This window comes from Mus caroli, unplaced genomic scaffold (assembly GCF_978045245.1).
Source record: "Mus caroli unplaced genomic scaffold, Mus_caroli_1 scaffold_18, whole genome shotgun sequence".
Classification (NCBI taxonomy): domain Eukaryota; kingdom Metazoa; phylum Chordata; class Mammalia; order Rodentia; family Muridae; genus Mus; species Mus caroli.
The window spans coordinates 9,723,231-9,749,477 of NW_028227273.1; the positions used below are offsets into that span (position 1 = coordinate 9,723,231).

The following is a 26,247-nucleotide window of genomic DNA, read 5'->3' on the forward strand; positions in this document are numbered from 1 at the left end:
GACCGGCGTGCTGCAAACTAGCTCTGGGCGGCGCGAGGTAGGTTGGCTTTCTTGCTGGGTGCAGGAGGCTGGCTTCGGCTGGACAAGGCTGAGGTGACTGCAGCTCCTGCTTGAGAGCTTCGCTTTCTCGTATTTGCCTTCTCTACCTTCGCTCGTCCATCTGTCTTTCGATTTGCGTACGTATGGAAGGGTTGCTGATGGTTCCCCTTTCCTGATTCCTCTGCCCACCTTCCAGCCATTCCTCACTTCCCTGGTCCCGTTTTGATCCCTGTCTCTTTTGTACGTGCTAACCCTTACCATTCCCTCACGTCCTGTGAATACGACGTGTTCGGGATGCACAGTTGCACCGGGAAACGAGGAGGTGCTCCCGGAGCACCCATTTGCTTACTTACCCCCCCAGTCTCCCTATCCTTGCACGGGGTCTTCTCAATGCAGATGGTGGATGTATGGGTTGGAGCTATGGGGACAGACTAAGCGATTTAAAAGCATTTTTCTTCTAGGCTGCTGCTCCACTGGCCCATTATTTTGCTGCGACATAAGAGATTAAGGGGGGAGGGGGCGTCATAGCTGGTCGGATCTATGGCAAAACTGACGCAGTGTTTATGTGCTACCAAGGAACGTGTTAGAGAAGATTTCTCTCATTTTACACTCAACAGTGTTTAACATAGCTAAATTATCCCTATGCTAATAATATTAACGACCTTTTGTTGAATGGTTACTATGTGCCAGGTACTTGGACTAAGTTCTTAAAATAAATTGTTTGGTTTTGTTACAAAACTACAACCGCATAGAAAGTGCTATGGTTAATTTCTGTTCCACAAGTGAAGAAATTGAATCCAGATGCAGTTAGCGTACAAGGCCCAAGACCTAAACCTGGGTCTGTAGTTATGGAAGTTAAAATGATCTTTACCTTCCAGAAGAAACCAAAAATGACTCGACATTTTATTTGTGCATCTTACAGTTGTTTTTAACTCATTATCCTTTTATGGTGAAGTCCAATTGCTCATCTAGGAGGAGGAGCCAATCAGATGGACGGTTCATGTAATCCCTGAGTTGGGGTAAGGTCTCCAGCTCCCCAGAGCCACAGTTGGGCCACCTGGACAATGACCAGCTCTAGCTCACTCATCGAGTGCACAGGCAGCTTAAACTAGACAGCTAGGTGAAAAGTATCCAGTGCCTCGCCTCACTCAACAAATAGGCATCCCCCTTTTATGACGTGGTTTAGGCTTTTTCTAATTTGTCTTTCACATACCAATGATATGCCCAGAATTATGTAAGATAAAAGCCATCTTGCTTTTAAACCCCCTCTGACTACCTGAGATTCCCATTAAAGTTCATTTACTCATTTGCAAATTTTTTTATTTTGTTTGTTTTCTGTTTTTTGTTTTAGTTTGTCCATACGTTCTCCAGAGTCACTGCTGCTTAGCTTGTCCCTAGGAAAACTGACTTTACAGCTGACGTGTTTATTAAGTCCCGCCTGCCAAGAAGTATGATCTGAATGAACTTAACGCATACAAGCTTTTAAACGTGTTTAACCTAAGTTGTCAGATGTCTACAGTTGTTGGTAACCTAAGGGGCTCTTGACGCCACAGGGGAGGGATAAGATGTGGGGACCTCAAATGCACTAAGATCCCATGACTGTATAATTATACGTATGAAATTATCCACGTGGTGGCAGCCCCTAAGGGAGCAAAAACCAGGGACTTTGCCACCATGCTGCAGACGGCCAAATTATTTCTCCGAGCTTTGAAGTATAGTATTCCTCATCTTGGGAAATACATGCAGAAACAGAATTCCCGTAACGTCGCTGGTCCTTATTACAGTAGAGTAAGATTGAAAAAGTACCACCTAACCAAGTGTCTGCAGAATAAACCAGGATTAGCAAGAAACATCCCAAGTCGGAGCTTCTCGTGTAAGGTATGGACTATTCGAGTTAATCTGTTTGTAGGCCATTAATACTAATTGTAGTTCATAAATAATGGGTAAGGTGAATTTTCTCAGTAATTCTAATTTGGTTTTAAGATATTTTTTAAGCTCAAATACCTGTAGTCAATATGAGTACAAAAGAATGTATGTGACCCTATAAAGCTGTAATGTATATAAAAATGTAGATTCATTGAAAGCTGATTTGATCTCAAAACGTAATGCACCTGAAAATGTGTTTTAAAATATAGCTTTCTAAAATTACTAAAATGTCAAATTACGCCTCCTCATAGACCTGATGATATGCCCCTTCTTGTATGAATCCCAAATTGGTAAACATCAGTAAATGCCACACAGTTGTGTGTTTTCTCTCTATACAAAGGAGTGAAAAGCTAGCGTACGTTTTAGATGACTTCTTGTATTCCAAAAGAAAATAGTGACTGGTGTTCTTCTGCCGGGCCCCAAACTGTGGTCTCGTATTGGGCCCCAAACTGTGGGCTCGCATTGGGCCCGAGGAACTGGCCGCACTTGCATAGAGTGTAACCGTGTGTTCCCGTTAGCCTGAGACAGGCCCACTGTGCACCTGTTGTCCCCGTGTGACTATTAATAGTCCTCTCTCCTCTCAGAAGTGTCCCACTTAATCTGTCATGTTGCATGGTCACCGTACTTAACTTGAAATCAAGCTGTGTACCCTGTTGCTGCTTTGACTGGCATCTCTCCTTTTAAATTCTGTTCCAGAGGCTCCTTACACTACACTTGAGGTGCTAGAATTTACAATATCTTAGCCTTCTTTTATGATTTTAGTCATTTCATCATTGCCGTCTGTCTGGGCTTCCTTTAATTGTGGCAGTTATATATTCTTAGTTATCATTCTAGCCCCTTCCAGTGCAGAGCTCAGAGGCATTAGTTAGAGTCGCAGTACTATAATTCAGCCATCATCCCCATTTCCAAAACCCTCTCATGGGCCTCTCCAAGACATCCCCCAACTGTGTGTTTCCCTCAGCCCTGAGGCACAGTCTGCTCCCTGTGTCCACGGATTTACCTGTTCTGGAATCTCAGGTGAACAGAGGCACACAGTCCTTACCTTTTCTTTATTTGGTTTGTTTTCCTTTGCTAATGTTCTTAGGATTCCTCAGTGCCCTAGCATGGATCATAACTTCATCCCTCTCTATAGAGATGGCACTCTTTAGATAATCGACATTCTGTTAACGCATCTATTGGTGAACACTCAAGTGTATTCTGATTATTCTTATTTTACCCAACTTTGTTTTGTTTTTAGTTTTTGCTCAGTGCTTGTTCTTAGCTAACTATTTGGTACACATATATGTCTTTTGGCTTTGGCTTTTCATATTGGTCCTTTCCCTCCCTGGACTTTCAACATTTTAATCTTTTAAATTGCTTTCCTTTGGAAAGTGATCTTGGCTCCATCATTCTTAACTGTACACACCTAGAAACTTTAAAGAATCCTTTTCTGTTTTGTTTTTTGTCTTTTAATATAGACTTACCATACTGTATACTCGTGAAGTTTAAGGCTGTACCTACTGCTCTAAGCCTTTGAGTTGGTTTATCTTGCATCATGAGTAGAACATTTTGTCATTTTGACTTGGATTATAAATAGTAAGAGGAGTCACCATCAGAGTAGCAGCTGTGAGGTTAGCTCATACCCTAAGCCAAGAGGTTCCACAAAGCCATTTGTCTCTGAGGCAACTGTTAATTTTGTCATAGATTCCTAGAAACTGACCTGACAGCAACTCTACAAATAGAAGCTCTTTTAGGAACCTTTTCCCCTGACAAAGCAGTTCTGCTTTCCTGCATTTTGTGTGTCAACTGTTCCTTCTATGACACATGAAATTATCAAAACGGTGGGGTGTTCACTCATTTCTGCTCTGAGACCTGGGGAAGCGCTTTAAAAGATAATCCCGTAGCTATGAAAATACTCGGAGGACAAAAATGCCTCTTTCTTTCTTTCTTTCGGCAGGTTCCTCTGAGTTCTAAATTTGTCCAGTCTTGCAGGTTGTAGTAAAGTAGACGGCCTTTAATGGATCTATTTAAAGACCAACTACTTCTATAAATTAACAGAAGAACAAGAGAACATATCATATGTAATAGAAATGATGGAAAGGAAGAGAACTAGCCAGAACTCGTAAGACTGTACACTAGTCAGGGATCTTAATTTTCTTCACTCAAAAAAGCAAACCAAATCCACAAACTCAAACCCCACTGTGCCTTGTTACCTTGCCAATGAACTATCATAGAACTTTGGGATCTTTCTGTACCAACTTCTGCACTCAAGACATGTGCCAGCCATCCTGGGAGCTTGGTAAAGATGCAGATCCCTAGATCTTCTTAGGCCATTCCTGTTGAAGTAGAATGGCGGGTGCTGAGGACTAAGGATCTAGTTTCTCATAGATTTTTGAGGCAAGAATTTTTTTGTTGTTGTTGAGTGAAACTATTATTCATGCAATCCTCTTGCCTTAGCCTCTCAAGGAACTGGGATTATAGACCTCACACCCAGCCAGAACTCTGGTTTTTGATGGTAGTGGTGGTGGTGGTGGTGGTAGTGGTGTGGTTTTTTGTTTTGTTTTCTAATTTCCTTTGGTAACTAAAATGCAAGGCCTGCCTCTTACTGACTATATATATATATATACATACATACACACACACACACACATATATATATATTTAGAACGTGGAGGTTCTTGGTGATTAGGTGTCATTGACCTAACCCTGATTTGTTTGGTTGTAGCATTCTTTTCAGCCAGTATCTGAAATTACCATAGCATATTAACCGATCTGATCGTGGGCTCCATTGCACTCAATGGGTAGTGTCAGAGCAGAGACCAGCTGCCCTTATCTTCCTTTCCTGATTGCACTGTTCTTCCTACAAGGAAATAACTTCAGAAATAACTGATGATAACCATTGGAACAAGATACAGAAGATAAAAAAGAATTTCACGATTTTATGTCTTTTTTTTTTTGGTCAATTTTGTGTCTTATGCCACAAATGAGCTGTGCATTTGATTGTTAATACCTTTCATAGTTAAACTGGATTTATGTTTTGCCCTTTGGAAAGTGGTAAAAGGTACTTTCCTGCTCCTGAAAGAGTGGGAGTGCACATGAAACCTTAAGAGTTCAGCAGGCCTGGGAATGGGAGTGTGGCTCATTTGCTAGAGTGCTTGCCTAGTGTGCACAAGGCCCTCGCTCAGCTCCTAGACCACAGGCTGGGAGTGATAGCACTCATCTGTAATCCCATCCCTCTGGAGATGGAGGGTCAGATGCTCGAGGCCACCTTCCAGTACACACCAATGTGAGCGTAGCCGGAGAGTCACAAGGCTCTGTCTAAAAGAACGGAAAGAAAGAAAATCTTTCCAGCAAGGCGAGCAGTATCTGCACGATTCAGAGAATCTGAGTTTCAGGGCTTCTCACTTGCAAAGAGTTTCAAGGCAGACTTCTAGCCATATTCTGTTTTATCATTTCCTACTCCAGGCAATATTAGAGGGTTACAAATTGCCTTACTCCAAATATCAGCCATATACCTTATAAAATGCAAGAACATGACTGAAAATAATGTGTCAAACCTTCATTATTTTGACTGCAAATAATTATTTAAGAATTACAGCTCTGATTGAAGGTAGAGGTGGAGAGGCTAGTGAGCAGGCTCAGTGGGGACGAGTGCTTGCTACCAGGACTTGGCACTGGAGTTCTTCACTTCTGTGAAGTGAAGGAGAAAACTAACCCCCCCCCCACCAACATGAACTAAATAAATATATAATAATGTTTAAAAGAAAGTAGATACTAAAAGATTAAGACTACCATAGCAGCTATGATGATTAATTAAATCTAACCCAAATCATTAAAGCATCCCCAAGATTTTCAAAGAATAGCTTTGTGAAAATTATTCTTTTCCATTTAGTCTGTTTTGATGAGTTTTCTGTTTTATTTTGCTTACTTTTAGGTTGTAAACGTCTTACAATCTTATCTCCATTTGTAGCTTCCATTCTCAACATTGTTGTTAAGTGCTGTGAGCGAGTGTTCTCCGGCAGTAAGCATGTATCAGCCACAGGGTCCTTACAAGAGACTCACTGCCCTCTCTCTGCATTTGTCATCGCTGGCAAAGAGCTAAAGAATCAGACATCTTGACTAAAATTCTTTTGTTTAAACAAGGCAAAGCAGTGGCGTGTTGAATGATTGAATGTTTTTATCCTTTGGCAGTTTTAGGCTGAACCTTATCCGAACATGGGGGATGATGGTGTGGTTTCTTCTCCATCTCTACTTACCATTAGGTTCCGTTGTTTATCCTTCCTTTTTTATAGTAAACTAACCCTTAAACAGAAAGGGAAGCACCAGGTGGCAACGGAGCATGCCTTTAATCCCAGCACTCAGCAGGCAGGAGCAGGCGGACATCTTCTGTTGAAGCCTGGTCTACAGAGTGAGTTTTAGGACAGCCAGGGCTACACAGAGAAACCGTGTCAAAAAAATGAGAGACCTTGTCTTCTGAGCCATTATTCCACTTTCTATATCCCAACAACATAAGAAGTGCAATAAACCAGGATAAGTATTGTAATTATTCTCTGAGTTAATAGCCTACATCTTCTATTAGTTAACCTTCCTCTCTGACATTTCCCTCCTTGTAGGTTGTATTTCAGTACTTTCGAAACTCAACAGGCTTTCCCGGAGCCCCCATCCCCACCCCCCGTGGTTATTTTGATTAAATATGTAAAAGTTCAAAGGATTCTCTTTCCTCCTTAACTGTATGTAGTGTTTCTGAACATTGCCAGGGCTTCTTGGTGCTTCTAGAAGTATCTTAAGGACTCGTACAGTTATAACACATCAAGTGTCTGCTTTCTTTTGGTGAGCTTAAGAAAGAATAAGATTTGTAAAACACATTTTATAAATACCTAACATTGTAACGCCTGCATGAAAAGTATAACCATCCTAAGAAGCGAAGACTTTCCCCTGGCTTTGGAAGATTGTGACCATACCACCAAAAATGTTTCTAGGATCTTCTGCCTACTAAGCCAGAAAGTGAAAAGCCCACTTCTGAAAACATGGATGCATTTGAAAAAGTGAGAACAAGACTGGAAACACAGCCACAGGAAGAGTACGAAGTCGTCAATGCAGAGGTAAGCTGCACCACGCCATCCAGGAGGGCTGCTGTGCAGGCAGTGGAGATGGGTGAACTGCCTTGCACTTCATAGGCAGAGCCCCCCATCAAAATCAGCTCCTGCTTAGCCTTCCAAGCACGCTGAGCATCTTCAGCTGTAACGATGACGAGAACGGGATCCTTAAAGTTCATCCTAAGATAAAGCACCAAGCGTAGGAGGTGACTTCATATATGTGTATATATATACACACATATATGTATATATGTATGTATATGTATATATGTATGTATATGTATATATGTATGTATGTTTATATACATATGTATATATAGTTATATATATACAGTTAACTATAACTATAGTTATATATATAGTTATATGTACATATGTAAACATACATATGTATATATAAATATTTATTTTCTTGATCTCAAACACTGTCACACCATGGTATATTCTGTGTACAATCAAGTTGGTACTGCGCAGTTGATGAAGACAGTGATTTTAAAAGAAAGGATACCAGAGTGTTGGTTGGCGTCTCAGGTTAGCGAGAGTTTTCTTCTCTGTGTCATTTTAGATTATCTTAATGATGCTGCTTGATATTGTTAATTGAGTCTCACTAAACAGCTATTAGATGAGCAGCATAGATTTTGTTATGCATTTATGTATCAGAAATTGCCAACAACTTAGGAAAACCGTTTCTTGCTACCTGTGTTGTGAAACGGACCCGTTTCATGGTTCATTCACGTACCTCAGTAGACCAGCTCTATGGTAGGTGTCATCTCTTCGTCTGAAGTAGTCAAACCGTTAAATAATTAAAATATTATCAAACAAGCCCTGTCTTCTCCCTGTTGTCAGATTAAACATGGCGGCTTCGTCTATTACCAAGAAGGTTGCTGCTTGGTTCGTTCCAAAGACGAAGAAGGTAAGCTACAGGTCTTCTTTCTGATGATCTGGCCTTTTAGGCTTCAGTTGTTTAACAGGAAGCCTGATAGTCGTTGCTCAAAGATATTAGAATAGAGTTTGTTAAAGATTATTTCTAATTGTTTTAACTGAGTGGATTTTAGTATCTGAGTTGACTTAAGGTAGAGTTAACAACCCATGTTCAAGAGCTTTAACATGGAGAGTGGACATGGGTCCAGCATGTTGTTAGTATGTTCTGTGTCTCAGTGCCATAGTGGACATGGGTCCAGCATGTTATGAGTATGTTCTGTGTCTTGGTGCTATGCTAGGCACTTCGCATATGTTACGTATGTCAGGTATATTCTTTTTATGAGTTCTGTAAACACTAGACCAGTGGTTCTGAACCTGTGTGTTGCCACCCCTTGGCAAACCTCTTAACTCCTAAAATATTTGTTTACATTATGATTCATAACAGTAGCAAAATGACAGTTATGAAGTAGCAACGACAATAATTTTATGGTTGAGGGCTCCCCACAACATGAGGAACTGTGTTAAAGGGTCACAGCATTAGGAAGGTTAGAACCACTGTCCTAGACTAAGACTGTAGCTCATAAGTTGATACGTAGAATAATGTTGAATAAAATACTTTTTAATAATGATTGTAGAAAGATATGAGTCTATGACCTCAGAGAATGTCAATTTAAAATGTTGAGTATAGTTTAGAATGACTTACAAGTATAAGTTGTGGAGTTCTCTCTTCCCCACCTTTCTTCATGCAGCTGACAGTGATATTTATGAAGTTTTATTCAACCTGGAAGAGCTTAAACTGGATCAGCCTTTCATTGATTGCATCAGAGTTGCTCCTGATGAGAAATACGTGGCTGCCAAGATAAGGACGGAGGAGTCTGAAACTTCCACCTTAATCGTCGTGAAGCTCAGTGACCAGCCTGTCATGGAAGCATCGTTCCCAAACGTGTCCAGTTTTGGTAAGCCACCAAGTCGTCTGTAGAAAGGCAGCCAAGGACGCTGCTCATGATGGTAGGGAAGATCAGTGCCCGGTCCCTTTCTCTCTGCACTCCACAGCTTCCTATGGAGTTCATATTACAAAATAATCCCTCCTTTAATTATCTAGGTGGGTCCATGAGGGACTGAAGAGATGGCTCAGTGGCTGAGAGCATGTCTGTCACTCTTGTAGAGAACCCATGGGCAGTTTTCAGTGTCCATGCTGGGCCACCTAGAACCACCTGTAGCTCCTAACTCATGAAGGACCCAACAGAGACACACATGGAGATAGACACACCGTGTCCTAGTTAGGGTTTTACTGCTATGAACAAACACCAAATGACCAAGGCAATTCTTATAAAGACAACATTTGATTGGGGCTGGCTTACAGGGTCAGAAGGTCAGTCCATTATCATCAAGGCAGAAGTATGGCAGCATCCAGGCAGGCATGGTACAGGCAGAGCTGAGAATTCTACATCTTCATCTGAAGGCTGCTAGTGACTTCCAGGCAGCTAGGATGAGGGTCTTAAAGCCCACATCCACAGCACCTCACCTATTCCAACAAGGCCACACCTCCAAATAGTGCCACTCCCAGGGCCAACCGTGTACAAACCATCACACACCGCATACGTAATTAAAAGTACAAAATAGAGTCTTCCACTAGCAGCCTTTGGATGAAGACATAGAACTCTCAGCTCAGCTCTGCCTGCGCCAGGCCTGCCTGGTTACTGCCATGCTCCCACCTTGATGATAACCTCTGAACCTGTAAGCCAGCCCCAATTAATTCTTTTTTATAAGAAAAAAAATACAAAATAAGAATCTCATGAGCTGTCAAGAGGCATTGTGGGTAAAACACTTTCCACACAAGCCTGATGACCTGACTTCAACCCCAGAACTCGTGGCGAGAGGAGACAGCCACTTCCTGAAAGTGGCTCCACCCCCGCACTGGGACAGACACAGACATGCACAACATTCCCACACACTTTGTGCACACACTGATAATAAGTAAAACATTTTAAATAAAGTAGTGCTCGTGTTTTTAAACCACTTCTAATCTCACTTCTAAGTCCTCCATGTATATTCTGTTATATAGTAACTCTGAGCCAGTTTATTATGCAGACTGAAGTTTTACAGATGTTACTTCTAGAGATTGTATTCAACCTTGAATTTGGATGGTTTGTTATTGTTAGTTTAGTTTAGTTTATTTTTATCATGGAGATCTAATACAGGACAAGTCTCAAAACCACTCCTAGAAGAAACTGGAACATGTTGAGCTGGCATTTACCAATAGAAACTGACATTTTCAGTATTGATCTAGCTTTAAATTTTATCATTTATCATTACTTATATTACATTGCCATTATTTTCTGAATTGCTTAATTAGATCCTTTTGTATTAAATTGAAAAATGAAATTATAATCTACCTAATACATTCTTTTGTACGTGTGAATAATCCTCCCCTCCCCCATGTGTGTGTCTGTGTGTCTGTTACAGACACGTGAGTGTACAAGTGTACCCATGCTTGCTCCATGCCAGAATAGGGAATTGGCTGGCTTTCTTTATTATTCTGTGCCTTAGTCCTTTGAGACAGAATCTGTCACTGGGCCAGAAGCTCCCCATTTAGGCTAAGGTGACTGAGTAGCCGGCAAGCCCTTATGATCATCCCTTAGCCCCAGTTCCTGGGATTACAGCCATGAACAGCATTTTTTTTTTTTTTAAGATTTATTTATTTATTTATTTATCATAAGTGCACTGTAGCTGTCTTCAGACACTCCAGAAGAGGGCACCAGATCTCGTTACAGATGGTTGCTGGGATTTGAACTCAGGACCTTCAAAAGAGCAGTCGGTGCTCTTAACCACTGAGCCATCTCACCATCCCCCCCATGCACAGCTTTTTATGTGGGTGCTAGGGATTCAGACTCAGGTACCCATATCTCCCCAGGCCCTGCATAGTGAAGTCTAACAAATAACATTTGTGCATCAAACCTTTAAGATCAGAGTGCATATTATATACTACTGACTTATAGCGATGCTCAGCCAGGTGCTGAAAGGAAGGACCCCGTTAAATGCTCTGGGTAGTTTGAGCCATCTTTGTCCCTGGAAGCAGACACTGAGTCGGAGAGAGAGTGACCACTGTCTCTACCGAGTTAAGCAGCCATCTCCCAAAAGGCAAATGGGACTTTACCAATACTTTCCTTACCTCTGAATATGGGGTCTTACTTAGGCGCTGAGTGGGCAGAGACTAAGTGATGGAAAACTTGGAACAGCGTGGTGGCTTTTATATATGCTCTCTGGGTTGTAAACTCGGGTTATATTCCATTAAGCTTATGCAGTGTGTAGATTTGATCAGCTTACAGGTTCTTCGCTTGGCATTCAACATTTGAGTACTACACCATTTTAAACTACACAGGTAGCAATGTCTTAATTCCTTTCATTTCTTCCTTTCAGAATGGGTGAAGGATGAAGAAGATGAAGATGTCTTATTCTACACCTTCCAAAGGAACCTTCGCTGCCACGATGTGTATCGAGCCACATTTGGTGACAACAAGCGCAATGAACGGTTCTACACAGAGAAAGACCCAAGGTGCCATCGCACTGCCCTCCAGGCTCTCCCCCATCCAATGAATTGATCAGGTTGACCAGAAGTATTGAGAATGGAGAAAATTACTACTGTGTTATTCTACCTTCAAGAGCTAATTACAGAGTTTACCAAACTTTATCAATTTGGGATGCCTGATGATGAAAAAGTTATAAATATGGTCACAAAGAGCCCTTGTCAGCCAGGGTGTCCACCATCTTTGTTTTCTGTACTTCAGTTCTTGGCTATTTAAAAACAGGTTTTCATTTTGATGGTAGAATGGTCGGGAAAATACTTGCTAATATATTCTTACAGGATATTTTAAATATTGACTCTTTGTTTTCAAATATTTCTATTTCTAGAGCCATAAAATCTATACATTCTAATAAAACCTATTATGCAGATTCTATAAGGAAAGATCTATGCTAAATTTAAAAAAAAAAATGTGATTAAGTTACTGGATATTCAGCCCCTCCCCAACTCTACACACATACATACACACACACACACACACAGCACTACCATGACACACTTTCCCTCCATGGCAGAATTCCTGTTCACCAAGAACGGGTCTACATTGTAACAAGCAAGGACAATGACTGCCCTCTGAAGACTCTTGGAATCCAAAGCCCCGAGCTCCCAGGCTAACAGGCTCGATTTATGGGACTTGAAAAGTTGCAAGTAAATGGCAACTTTGTAGCTCTTTACCTCTCTTCTCTTATGTTGGATCCTAACTCTTCCAACAAGAAAGAGAATTAGAGCCGAGTGCACTGGTGTTTAATCCCAGCACTTGGGAGGCAGAGGCAGACGGATCTCTCTGAGTTCAAGCCCATTCTGGTACACAGAGATCCAGAACAGCCAGGGCTACACGGAGAAATCCTATCTCTGAAAACCAAAAGAAAACAAGGAGGAGAAAGTAGGAAAGGGAGGGAGGGAGGGGGAGAGAGAATAAACCAGGAGTAACTCCTATTCCGCCTGCAAGGAGTTTTAGAATTGCTTCATAGATGCTTGTAAGATTGAGCTTGAATAAACAACTATTTTATTTAATTTTATTGTATTGTATGGGCATTTTGCCTGCAAATGCATCTGTGTCGCTCATGCATGCCCAGTACCCATAGAGGCCAAAAGAGAAACATTGGCTCTACTAGAACGGGAGCTAGAGACAGCTGTGAGCCACCATAAGGGTGCTAGGAATTGAACCCAGGTTCTCTGGAAGAGTGGCAGTACTCTTAACTGCTGAGTCACCTCTCTAGCCCCTCCAAAACCTTTCTTGTTCAGTTTAGTATATTGTAACATTTCACCTGAGGTGCTGAGATCGGATGGTGGTGGCATCTATTCCAAACGACACCATTGGTTCCAGAGTCTTCAGGGTTTATAGCTGGGCTGCCGCTCTTTCCTCCTTCTAAATGTACCCCTTATTTAAATCTATTTATGGGAATATATATAATAGAAATCCATGCACGTCATCTCAGCCTTACCTCGTACATATCTAATGATATTCCAGAATGGCAAAGTGGCGTTTCCCTGCTCAATCCCAGGGCCTCCGCCAGCCCAGAAAGAGCTCAGCGTGACCCTGTGCTTCTGTTTTCTTTGTAGCTATTTTGTTTTCCTCTACCTTACAAAAGACAGTCGTTTCCTCACACTGAATATTATGAACAAGACGACTTCCGAGGTGTGGTTGATAGACGGCCTGAGCCCGTGGGACCCACCAGTCCTTATTCAGAAGAGGATACACGGAATGCTTTACTATGTTGAGCATCGAGATGATGAGTTATACATCCTGACGAATGTTGGAGAACCTACAGAATTCAAGGTAGTTCTCCATCCCGCTCGCTCCCACTGGGACGGGCTCCTCTAAGTGTCCGCTCTCTCTCACCAGCCTTCCTTCTATATTGAGAGAATGGGGCTGGGGGGTTAAAGTGTGCAATGGTGCTGCCTTCCTGTGGGGTGTGGGATGGTGCTGCCTTCCTGTGGGGTGTGGGATGGTGCTGCCTTCCTGTGCAGCATCATTCCCACCTCCCTTCCACTGTTTCCCTCCCCTTAGAGCTAACATCTCTTCCTACTATAACTGTACATAAAATATCAGTGAATGAAGCATTCTGTACTGTTCATGTTGTAAAAACCAAACTTAGTTGGGCTTAGAAGAGCACACTTGAAATCCTGATTGTGAGATGGCATTTAGATTAGTCTCAGGCAGGCATACCAGTACATCCATTGTCCCCTGGTTAACTGTCAGCTAAGCATGGCACATTGTCTCACCACCCAGTGTGCTAACCTGGGCTAAAACAGTGACATTCACACTTTGTCCCTCGTACAGCTCATCATAGAATAGGGACAGTTGATGTGGTCTCCTCAGTGATCTCACCCTGAGCTCTGCAACCTTGTGTTCTGTCACCTACATCTTCCTAACCTTCTTCACACAGCTGATGCGGACAGCAGCTGATGCCCCTGCTATTATGAATTGGGATTTATTTTTCACAATGAAGAGAAATACCAAGGTTGTAGACTTGGACATGTTTAAGGACCACTGTGTTCTGTTCCTGAAACACAGCAATCTCCTCTATGTTAATGTGATTGGTCTGGCCGACGACTCAGTGCGCTCCCTAAAGGTAGGTCTATTCTCAAGATAGCAGTACTCAACAAAACACACTTTAGCTAGATAGAGCATCAAAAGTTGAATGCATGTACTTTTCTTAAAGGAATTCAAGTGGATTTTAAAATACCAGTTTTGACAGACCTTTTTTTAACGTCTTACTTAAACCAATAGATTTACAGATGGACTTGAGAAACGGTGTTAGGGGTCATTCTGTCTGTCTGTCTACATAGCTCTGTGGGCAGGTATCTATCTCTTCAGTCTGAGGAGCAGCAATAACCAAGTCCTACATAGAAGCTGGTCCCCGGCCACTGACTGCTACTTGCCGGGGCCACATCCCAGAAGGACAATGGTCAGCTTGTATCTGCATCACCTCTCTCTGCCAGTTTTCTTACCCAGTATAGACCTGCTCGCTCTAAGTACATGGATGTCTGTGGTCTCCATGACACAAAAGGATGGTAATGGCGTGTGTAACTTTAACAGCTGTGGCTGCCAAGGCAAGACCAAATGCCTTCAGAAATAAACCCGATAAATTAAGGAATGGCAACCTTACTGTCCATTTTCAAAGTAGTATTAAGTAAATATCCACAGCATCATGGCGTGGAAAGACAGCAGAATAAAATATCTGGCCCGAGTGAATGAAGGTTTTATGATATTAGACAAATTTCAAAATAACATGCTTAATTATACATTACTTTTAAATAAGTGTTTCAACCGCAAACGGTCGTAGAGCTCAAAGGAAGGCGGACTCTTGCTCAGGAAGCCTCTGTAAAATAACAGCGAGACTCAGCCTGTGAGAGCCGAGAATGAGCTCGAAGCTGAGGCCCGTGCATCTTCAGGGGACCAGTTCTTAAATCTGTCTTGCTGATGCAGAATACATTTCTAGAGGATGAAGTTATGGCGTAATGCTTTGGGGCGGGGGCAGGAGAATTTCAAAACAGGGTTTGGGTTTTTTTAATGTAACCCTGGCTGTCCTAGAACTCACTGTGTAGTCCAGGCTGTCCTTGAACTCACAGAGATCCACCTGCCTCTGTTTCCCAAGTGCTAGGGTTAAAGGAACATGCAACCACACTGCTGAATGCTTGTAATGCCTTTTACCTGGTATGAGCAGAGTGTGTAAGTTATGACAGAGGAAACAGTTGTTTGAGCTGTTGGAGCTATATTACATAAGATTATTAAGCAACTATATTAGTGAAGACTGCAGCAAACAGGAATCAGGGAGATGAGCTTCAAGACTGTTATACAGATACAGATAAACAATGGGAGCCTGTAACAATTACAGTTCTTCTTCTACAGATACAAATCAACAATAGGAGCCTGTAACAATTAGAATTCTTGAGTTGCTCTCTAAAATCAAATTGCTAAGTTTAATGTTGAGTCTGTCAGATGTCTGTGTAGACCCTGAAATAAAAATGACCATTGCTTTAGGACTTTGCTTGCTTTCTCCATCTGCTGTGACTGGGAAGCTGGCAGGGACATGTGTCCTCACTGCGGTCCATGTGTATGAAGGTCGGGAAGTGGGTAATTTCTAGTGAATTTATAATTTCTATAATTATACAGCAAGAAAACTGGAAATGCCATATAGCGCTCTCTGCTGTAGGATTACACGTATCAGGGCTGGTATAGCCCGGGCTGTCTTGAACTTCTGTTCCTTCTGCCTCTGCCTCCCGTGTGCTGGGATTATTGGCATGGACCATCACACCTGGTTTTATGTGGTGCTGGGTTCAAACCCAAGGCCTGTGTGTGCTAAGCAAGTAGTCTACTAACTGAGCTATGTCCCAGCCCCTAAGACTGTGCTTCTACGTAAATATGACCTCCTCAAGTATTCTTATTTAAAAGTGCCCCCCTTGCTGTTTCACACCGAATGCTGTCTTTAGTTTCTGCTGTATCATTTATCTTATCACTCTCTGACCTGTTCTAAACTGTAGGCACCTGTTATACTCTAAATATTGTTCTCAGTCATCATCAAAGAGAATCAAATGCTTTAGTACATACCAGATTCTACTTAAAAGTAATTTTATAATTGTATGATGCTAGGTAGCACTGATAAGTATCCATAGGCCATGCCATACATAAAGGGCAAACTCAGTAACCACACTGTGAGGAGTTACTGACATACCTTTAGGTCTGTACCATGTATGCCCAGTGAACACTTGACTGATGATCTTCCTAAACGCAGTCTCCCACAATGGAAGTATTAAACTTCTCACGCATTTTCTTATCATTGGTTACCATGTCGTTAGTATTTTCTAATTTTTTTTTTCACAAAAAGAGAATATTTTATTGTAATGCTTGGAAAATAAATTGAGGATGGTTTATTGTAATACTAGGAAGCAAACCCAGGGCCTTTAACATATTAGATAAACTCAGCCACTAAAGCCATAATCAGCCCCACCCAAGCCCGGGAACTGCTCTACCCGCCTTTATTTGCAGGAGAGTCTATTTCCAGGCCAGAGCTCTCTCCGTGCATTACAGCTCAGTAGGCATCGGCTTAAGATGCCCTGGAGACAGCTAATGCTCCTGCATCAGCTGGACAAATGCGTCCCAGTCCAGAGCCTTGTAACAGTTCTTGTTAGGACTGAAGCTTTGACCTCCATCTCTTGGCTTTAGAAAAACCTAGACTTTGATTTGTTGGTACCAGTTGTCCCGAAGCTTAAACAATGTATTCAGTGGTCATAGTTAAGTTTTACTGAAAGGCAGAGGAAGCAGCGCAACTGGGAATCCTGTTCCTACACTGACAGATACCAGGCTCCCAGGAAGGGTTCTTTCATTCAAATAGGATCTGAGGCAATGTGTGTTGTTGTTAGTTTTCCTGACGATAGACCCGGGCTTAATTGGGGACAGTATCTGAGCACAGTGTTCTCTGGCTGTGGTTGCTACAGGTGAAAGTCTAGCCTCTGGGGGCGGCAGCCCTTCCTGCTTTGCTGTAGTGCCCACCAGTGATGTCGCTGATTTTCTGAGGAATTTGCTCTTTCTACAATTACTGGGAAGAAGGGCAATTTTCTTCTCAGTCTTCCCTCAGTGCTTCTGAGCACTCTGTCAGCCGCTTACCAGGCTTCTTTAAAAGCTGTAAGTGGGACGTCAGAGGAAGGCTTGACGCTGGACCCTGCTGCTCTAAGAGAATAAATTTTGATTCCTTCCCTTTCTTCTTAAAGTTAAGAATCTTGAGCATAATAGCTATGGGTCTCTCCTAGTCACTGTTCCTGCAAAGGTTTTGTTCTGCACAATGGTTAGCCTCGGGCTAAAGTTAGAAACAAATTGTAAATGCCTGAGTGCTGCAGAGCCCGTCTGTGGCCCTGGAATAATAACTGCCATCACGGCTGCCCAGGCAGCAGGCTAAGGGCCGCTGGGAAAATCATTCAGAGCATCCGCGTGAGGGTCCTACTTCAGGAAGAGCAGGGCTGAGGGCTGCTGCTGGGACCGGATTACTGTTTCATTTGCTCTTATTCGTAGCCATTTGGTCATTTCATCACCCAAGTATGTAGCCCCAGATAAATTTGATGTTAAAAGGAATTTCCTGTAACCTAGAATCACGATAAAACCATTTTTTTCCTACATTTTTCTTTATCTTGTTGGTTATTTATATAGGGTTTTATTTGTTTACTCGAAATCTGTTTTGTCACAATGAAGTAATTCTTAAAGGACATATCATGTAATAACAGTAAGTAACGTAGTGGCCTGGCACAGACTTGGAAACCTTAGTATTATTAATCAGTATAACGGCTTTTGTCCTTCAGCTCCCGCCTTGGGCCTGTGGATTCATAATGGATACAAATTCTGACCCAAAGAACTGCCCCTTTCAGCTTTGCTCTCCAATAAGACCACCAAAATATTATACATACAAGTTTGCAGAGGGCAAACTGTTTGAGGAAACTGGTCATGAAGATCCGATTACAAAGACCAGCCGGGTTCTACGCCTAGAAGCCAAAAGCAAGGTAGGTGTTGTAAGCTCTGCCTTCAGCTCCCAATACTGAAGGTGCACTGTGCCAGCATCAGCCTCAGGGGCAGAGCAGCACTGTTTTATGAAAGTTCCTTACACTATAAAAGGTCCAAGTGCTTTTATGAATACACAGATTTTGTTTTTCTTTTAATTTTAACATGGTTTTAAAAATGTCTGACGAGAGTGCTAAGCCCCTCACTTCACTTGCTTCTGTTTGACTCTTGAGGTTGAATTAACACCGAGTAAAGAGGCACAGTCGGTACAGTTATGGCAGTCACTCGGAAAGGACGGTACACAGCTGGTTAGAGCAGCCTAGGGCAGTACAGTGCCAGCCCTCATGAGGCTCCGCTGTGGCAGCCACAGTGACTTCCCAAGTGACTTCCCAAGAAGTCACTGCCAATGCACTGACAGCTACAGAGGAAAGTAGATGGAGCACACTGGACAGGTGGTATTATCTGAAAGAGTGATGTTCCAGATAACCCACCTGCCTCAGTTAGGGCTTCTATTGCTGTGATGAAACACAGCATAGCCATAAACAGGTTAGAGGAGAAAGGGTATATATCAGCTAGAAAACCCATATTCTCTTCCTAGTCCCCACATATTGGTTCACGCCCCAGAGAATGTGGCGCCTCCTTCCAGTGTCCATGTGTACTACACATGTGATGTGATATAGGCACACATGCAGACAGAACACCCAAACACATAAATTACATTAATACAGTTATAGAGGCTGTATTAATTTGAAGGATGCAGATGGCTAAGAGCTCATGTAGTAAGGTTGAGCATTTGACATTTTCTGAGATCAGAAAATGAGGCTGGTAGTACTTTTTTAATAGCATATTTGTAAATATTCAAAGATAAGAATTGTCACTATCTATCCCTAGGCATAAAAGAATGTTATACTAAAATGTCCCACCTGTAGACATTTTGGCCTGGCCCAGAAGAAATAAATTCGTCCTGGGCAGTGAAGAGTGCTTTTCAGGGTCGCTTTCCCCCCATGAGAAGCTGTGCCAGTGTTGGAACCAGTCTGGCAGCGCTTTTCTGGCTAATTATAGACCAGCAGGTACAGAGCTATGTGTGCAGATGCCACAACCTCACAAAGAGGTGTCCAGTTTTAGTAAGTAACATACTCGGGAGTGCACTGCATGGTGGTTAAAATTTTTAAATTGGGATTGAGTCATTTTAAAATTCTTCTTGTGTAGGGAATAGAGCCTTGCCTAGCATATGCCCTGATCCAAGCACTGCAAAGAAACAAACAGCAAAGGTTGTCTCCTTACCTGCTAATGGCTCTTCATTTCCAGGATGGAAAGTTAGTGCCCATGACAGTTTTTCACAAAACCGATTCTGAGGACCTGCAGAGGAAGCCTCTCTTGGTACATGTCTATGGAGCGTACGGAATGGACCTGAAAATGAATTTCAGGCCTGAAAAGCGGGTCTTGGTGGATGATGGATGGATCTTAGCTTATTGCCATGTTAGGTGAGTCACCACGTTTCTCCTGAGTGCTAGAACACTGTAACGACTGCCTGAGTAACAAGGTGCTAGGGCCCGGGTGTGAGGGACTGGGCATAGTGGTGCACACCTTTGATCCCAGCACTCAGGAAGCAAAGACAGGGAGACCTCTGTATAGTGAGACCCTTTCTTAAAAGACCAGAACAAGCAAGCAAAAACAACGACGACGACGACAACAACAACAATCTATTAAGGATCACACTGACCTTGTCGTGTGTGTTTTGAATTTCTGTGTCCCTAAGCCTGTGCATCATGGCTCAGATAGCAGTCATTTGATCCAAAGAACAGAGTGGATTGTAGGGCTGAGTGTGTGTAGCAGGGTTTGCCCTTGATAGCTCCATTATTATTCCCACGTGATCCTCCAGAACTCAGGTTTCTTTTTTTAGAATTTTTGAAACAGGGTCCTGTTTTGTAGCCTTCACATGCTGTGATTAGGGGCGTGTGTGCCGTGTGCAGCCACAGGCTTCTCCTACAGAGCCTCCCTCAACTCGACTTCTTTCTCCATCCAGTCTCCATTTTATTTGAGCTGTTCTCAAGACACCGTTATCATTTAATTTCTGCTTAAAACCTTCTCCACCTCCCTATCTCTAGAACAAAGGCAAATTTCTTCGTAATATTCTTGTGAACCGCCTCTCTCTGGGCATCGCCTGGCTCGTGCCTTCAGACGCCATGCTCTGCCGCTGGCCCAGCAGTGCTGTGGTCTAGCTGGGTCTTAGTTTCCCCTCCCTAACCCTTGCAGAAACCGCTTCCTTCACAACTCAGTTACAGGCCATTTCCCATGCACTGCTGCTCCTGACCCATGCGCCCTAACCCCTCTCCTGCCCTAACCCCTTTACCCTGTTTGTGTAAAGTACAGCCACAGCCACAGTGCCTGGGGACTGTGGTCTGCTTTCCTCCAGTCAGTGTGCTCGTGTGGATTTAAGGGCTACTCTCAGGCAGCTGTAGGAAGTCAGCAGGAGACAGTCAGGCCTATTTGTTGAATCAGCTTTTGGTTATGTTGACAGTTCCAGCTTTTGGGGTTGTTTGGTTTGGTTCCTATGATGGGATACAGTACTGGTTTAGGCCTTGTGGGCCAGTCACAGTCCTTCTTGCTGTTCCTCCTAGCTTGAGCTGAGTGCTGAACACGAGCCTGTGACACACACACAAGCCTGTGACACACCAGCCTCACACACACACACACCCACAAGCCTGTGACACAGTTTGCCGACCTCCACTGTGTCCTTTTTTTCTTCCTCTACAGGGGTGGTGGCGAGCTGGGTCTCCAGTGGCATGCCGATGGCCGTCTAACTAAAAAGCTCAATGGTCTTGCTGACTTAGTGGCTTGCATTAAGACGCTTCATAGCCAGGGCTTTTCTCAGCCGAGCCTAACAACGTTGAGCGCTTTCAGTGCTGGAGGTGTGCTCGTGGGAGCACTGTGTAATTCTAAGCCAGAGCTCCTGAGAGCCGTGACCCTGGAGGTGAGTACCGCCCTGTGCCACTGCTCAGAGAGAAAATGGTGGCCTTTAAGTTTAAGCAGAGCGGTGGATTTATCTTAATCCCATTATTTATTCTCCCCTGACAACCTTTATAGATTCTGAAGGATTGCCATTGAGAGACTAATGGCTGTCCCTGTGACCCTTTTCCATTTGTCAGGACATTTTGAAATGCATCTATGTACCAGGATTCCAGAAGCCTGGTGGATTGTCCTGGGAGTCTGTGTGCACTGCCCTTGTCCATGTGACAGCATCCTGCCCAGCTGCATCTTATTCTGGACGTAGGGAATAGGTCTCTCTTTTCAGACACTCTGTATGTTGTTTTATGTTTTGCTGTATAGCAGGTCAGTCTGGCTTCATACTCACAGCCTCTGACCCAAGCACCAGGACTTAAGTTCGTACCACCACGTCTGCTACAGAGACTCCATTCTCCGTGTCTTTCTGGTCCTGTCCTTTGATGAGCTCTCAGTTCTGGAAATGCCCTACAGTCTTTTCCTGTTCTCCAAAACTGTACAGTGTCTGGCTTCATATTCATCTTTTCCTATCTCCTACCTAGATACTCTGGAAAATAAAATAATTACTGGGGAATTCAGGGTAGTTCTTTTCAGGGTGTGTGTGCGTGTGTGTGTGTGTGTGTGTGTGTGTGTGTGTGTGGTCTACAAAGTGAGTTCAAGGACAACCAGGGCTATACAGAGAAACCCTGTCTCGAAAAAACAAAAAAAGAAAAGAAATAACCAGAAGTGCATGTGTAAGGATATTTAATTCAGTTGCTCATTACAGTGAAGAATTAGGGACAGCCTACATGTTCAACACAAAATGTTCATGTATGAGTCAAAGTCATTGATATAAGCACCTAGAGTTATGGCTAATTGAAGCAGAAAGGGTTTACTGGAGTATTAGGTAAGAGTGGGTGTGTGGAGAACCGGTGCCAGAGGCTGCCCAGCCAGGAACTGCCCAGCGGAGCTGCCACTGGGAGCACAGCACCTCACACTGCCATTGCTGCCTCTGAGAACTGGGGCACACACACTTGCCTGAATTAGGTTCCCTGGGTCACCCTCTGTGCAGTACAAGGGCTCCTCTTTACAAAGCTGGCAGCTTTGCACATCAGCAAAGCCATCCTGTCAGGCAGCCAGGATTACAGCTAGACTCAGTAAATGGTTCTGTGCAGGACAAAGCTTTAACTAAATGTCTTAGCTTAGTTTTACTTGAGGTGGATGGGTGTTTTCCCTGTGTGTGTGCATGTGTGTCACGTACATTCCTGAGCTCTCTCTCCTTTCTTCTTGGCCATTTTCTAGATCTTATCAAAGTAGGATTTATGAGTTTTATAGTAACGGTGCAGCAGGTGCGGCAGAGTTTGTGTGCTCTTGATGCTTTAAAAGTTCTCACTTTTAGAATTGTCTACTCACAGGAAAGGAACAAAATCTACTATCATAACTATTGTTAGTGTATGGCTCGATAATGTTAAACATTTACTCTATTATGCAGTCAGTCTCCAAATCACAATTTTTATCTTTTCAAAACCGAAACACATGTAGCACTGAACGCTCTCCATTCCCTCCCTCCCGAGCCGTGGGAAACCTCCTCCTACACTGTGTCCAAAGTCACCTCATGTGATGTCATGCCCAGTCGCCTCATGTGATGTCATGCCCAGTCAATCACCTCATGTGATGTCATGCACACTCAGTCACCTCATGTGGTGTCATGCACACTCAGTCTCCTCATGTGGTGTCATGCACACTCAGTCTCCTCATGTGGTGTCATGCACACTCAGTCTCCTCATTGGTGTCATGCACACTCAGTCACCTCATGTGATGTCATGCACACTCAGTCTCCTCATGTGGTGTCATGCACACTCAGTCTCCTCATGTGGTGTCATGCACACTCAGTCTCCTCATGTGGTGTCATGCACACTCAGTCACTTCATGTGGTGTCATGCACACTCAGTCTCCTCATGTGGTGTCATGCACACTCAGTCACCTCATGTGATGTCATGCACACTCAGCCTCCTAATGTGGTGTCATGCACAGTCACCTCATGTGTCATGCACACTCAGTCACCTCATGTGGTGTCATGCACACTCAGTCTCCTCATGTGTTGTCATGCACACTCAGTCTCCTCATGTGTTGTCATGCACACTCAGTCACCTCATGTGTTGTCATGCACACTCAGTCACCTCATGTGGTGTCATGCACACTCAGTCACCTCATGTGGTGTCATGCACACTCAGTCTCCTCATGTGGTGTCATGTACACTCAGTCTCCTCATGTGGTGTCATGCACACTCAGTCTCCTCATGTGGTGTCATGCCAAGTTAATCCTTGATGCTGCTTCTCCCACTTAGCTGACGCTGACACCATCCATTGTGAGAGGCCCAGACTCATGCACACTCAGTCTCCTCATGTGGTGTCATGCACACTCAGTCTCCTCATGTGGTGTCATGCCAAGTTAATCCTTGATGCTGCTTCTCCCACTTAGCTGACGCTGACACCATCCATTGTGAGAGGCCCAGACTCATGCACACTCAGTCTCCTCATGTGGTGTCATGCACACTCAGTCTCCTCATGTGGTGTCATGCCAAGTTAATCCTTGATGCTGCTTCTCCCACTTAGCTGACGCTGACACCATCCATTGTGAGAGGCCCAGACTCTGGTCTGTGTGCACACAGCAATTTGCTTCTTCCCTGTCCTAGTATTGCTTTAAGACCCCATCTCTAGCTCTTTGGGGCACATCTCTAGGAAAGGGTTCTAGATCTAAAGGTGAACGGCACCTTCATTTTTAAGTGACAGAGATTTACACTCTAGCCAATAGTGTGAAAATAGTGCATCCTCTCTCCATCATCACCAACTGGACATGTTCTGATTATTGTGGGGTTGTTTTTAATATAGTCACCATCTTAATGAATGCAGAGCTGTTAATTTTGTAAAAATAGAAGAAGAGGCAAACAAAAATTGTGAAATTACAAGGTAAATTTTCTTGTTATATACATGTCTGTAAGGGGTGTGAATGCTCTTTAGCCATCTGTGAACTACCAGCTGTATTAAGCCTGAGCCGTCTTCTTTGTCACCTGGATGTGTGTTTATGCAGGAAGCTGTTGTGACGCTCATTATACCAACCATTGAGTCTATACACAGGTCTGGCTTTCTCTTTCTCTGACTAGGCACCCTTCTTGGATGTCCTCAATACCATGTTGGACACCACCCTTCCTCTGACACTGGAAGAGTTGGAAGAGTGGGGGAACCCTTCATCTGATGAGAAACACAAGAACTACATAAAACGCTACTGTCCCTGCCAGAACATTAAGCCTCAGGTAGGGAGCTGCAGCTACGCTCGGGCCTGAAGCAACAGAGCAGACCCTTGAGAGGGCGCTCACCAAGCCGAGGCAAGAGGCAGAGGGCTCTAAGGCTGTTTCTGCTTAGGATACCTCATCACTCTTCCATGTCTTGTCTGCTTCTACCCCTTGTCTGCCTCCGTGTAACAGCTCAGGGATGAGTGCTCTCATCCCCTGATCCAGTCTAACCCGGTTAGATAAAGTCATGGTCTCTCAGCAGAAAAGGACTGACCCAGGCAACGGGTAGCCTGGCACCGTATGCTGACGCCTGCTCAAGAGCTTCCAATGAGAAACCTCCTCACACTTGGGGACCAGTGCTCTCCGGGGAAGGATTGTGGGGTAATATGACTGTACTTCTGGTCTCTTCCAGCATTATCCTTCAGTTCACATCACAGCCTATGAAAACGATGAGCGAGTGCCGCTGAAAGGAATCATGAACTACACGGAGAAGCTTAAGGAGGCCGTGGCTGAGCACACCAAGGGAGCGGGTGAAGGTAGGAGGCTGCCCTACCAGCCAACAGCATGCTCCATGGACAGACCCAACCCTCTGCATAATGCAAGACCAACCGTCCTATGCCGACGACCCAGTTAAAGTCCACGCAGCTACAACTGCCGTGCCTCTTTAGGGACAATGTTAAGATAACGCACACAGGAGGACTCAAGGCAAAGGGGGAATGTCGAATGTAACTTGGAAATCTATGCACAGATTCATTCATGTAACAGTTACTGAGACATTCTATTGCAGCTCATGAATGAATGGTCATTCATTTTCATTAGGCAAGAATTTTTCTGGGGCTGGAGAAATAGCACAGTGGTTAAGAGCACCAGCTGTTCTTCCAGAGGACCCGGGTTCAATTCCCAGCACCCACGTGGTGACTTACAACTGTCTATAACTCAGTGGTGGCCTTGTTCTTTGTTCCTTTGCTGTTTGAGTAAAGTACTCAAAAGGAGCAGGAGAGACGGGTCTCGGTCTTCTGAAGATCTGATTGCTTTTATGTTAACTCTTCCAGGCTATCAGCCCCCCAACATTATCTTAGATATTCAGCCTGGAGGGAATCACGTGATTGAGGATTCTCACAAAAAGGTATGTTGCCCTTCTCCTGTGTGCTGCAGAGTCCTCGGCTGCGGCTGAGTTATGTTCAAGGTGTTCAGAGGTTATGGCTGGGTTCTGGGAGAGCCACTTCCCAGATGTCAGGCCAGGAGCCTGGAGGACCGGAGCGGGGTGGGGCACTGTTCTTGGGGGCTTCTCTTGTACCCATGAGGGAGCTCTCTGCTAAGGAATAGCGGCTCTTGTTGTTAAAGACTCCACTGTCAGGTTAGCTCAGATCAAGAAAGACTAGGAACAATGGGGTTCTGCTTGTCCTGTCTAACCCTCAAATGCGTTTCTTTTAGATCACAACCCAGATGAAATTCCTTTATGAGGAACTTGGACTTGACAGCACTGATGCTTTCGAGGCGCTGAAGAAATACCTAAAGTTCTGAACTGCTGCATTCAGCTGGGAACTGGAAACACGTGGAAATAATAATTAGTCTTGTTTCCAGTTAGTTTAGCAAAAGTGAAGTTTTTTAAGTTATTATATAATTTTTTAAAAGTTGTCTCTTTGTGTAATTTTGCTTAATACTTGCTCATACTGTTCCCACCAGCACACACCCCTTGGCCTAGGAAAGTCATTTCCCATCATGTTCCTTAGTTGGATGGAGAGAAGGGAGCCAGAAGGACTGGAGCAGGAGAAGAGGAGAACGCCTGGCCTCCCAATCAGTCTTTTAACAGAATTTTACAATTCAAAATCCTTCCCCTTTGCTAGTGAATATTTTTAGGCACTGTGGCTGTGAGTCACCTTGCAATTTCCACAACTCCACTTTAAAGAAAAGAATAGCATTCTTCATATTTAAA

At 43.6% G+C, this 26,247-nt stretch overlaps 1 protein-coding gene across 5 annotated transcripts; it reads left to right on the top strand.

The window, feature by feature from the left end:
* Positions 1–10: 10 nt before the first annotated feature.
* On the top strand, positions 11–25,948 carry Prepl (prolyl endopeptidase like). Of its 5 annotated transcripts, XM_029471133.2 has the most exons (16): positions 12–176; positions 1,391–1,487; positions 1,824–1,917; positions 6,924–7,046; positions 7,887–7,953; positions 8,711–8,917; positions 11,382–11,517; positions 13,108–13,324; positions 13,935–14,120; positions 17,842–18,039; positions 19,346–19,521; positions 20,795–21,011; positions 24,183–24,332; positions 24,724–24,847; positions 25,364–25,437; positions 25,746–25,948. In XM_029471133.2, the coding sequence occupies exons 4-16, from the start codon at positions 6,972–6,974 to the stop codon at positions 25,833–25,835; spliced, it is 1,917 nt and encodes a 638-aa protein (XP_029326993.1). In that variant the 5' UTR covers positions 12–176; positions 1,391–1,487; positions 1,824–1,917; positions 6,924–6,971; the 3' UTR covers positions 25,836–25,948. The 5 variants fall into 5 exon arrangements, with proteins under 5 accessions (XP_021041393.1, XP_029326993.1, XP_085689098.1 ...); XM_021185734.3 differs by having other exon boundaries at positions 11–176; positions 1,391–1,917; XM_085832972.1 differs by lacking the exon at positions 1,391–1,487.
* Positions 25,949–26,247: the final 299 nt, after the last annotated feature.

What these genes read in the sequence shown, in the direction of transcription:
- Prepl (XM_021185734.3), top strand. Translation starts at nt 1,714, where the DNA reads ATGCTGCAGACGGCCAAATTATTTCTCCGAGCTTTGAAGTATAGTATT. An exon ending in CCCAAACGTGTCCAGTTTTG is followed by an intron (nt 8,918 to 11,381) that starts GTAAGCCACCAA and finishes TCTTCCTTTCAG; the next exon opens with AATGGGTGAAGGATGAAGAA. An exon ending in GCCAGAACATTAAGCCTCAG is followed by an intron (nt 24,333 to 24,723) that starts GTAGGGAGCTGC and finishes GGTCTCTTCCAG; the next exon opens with CATTATCCTTCAGTTCACAT.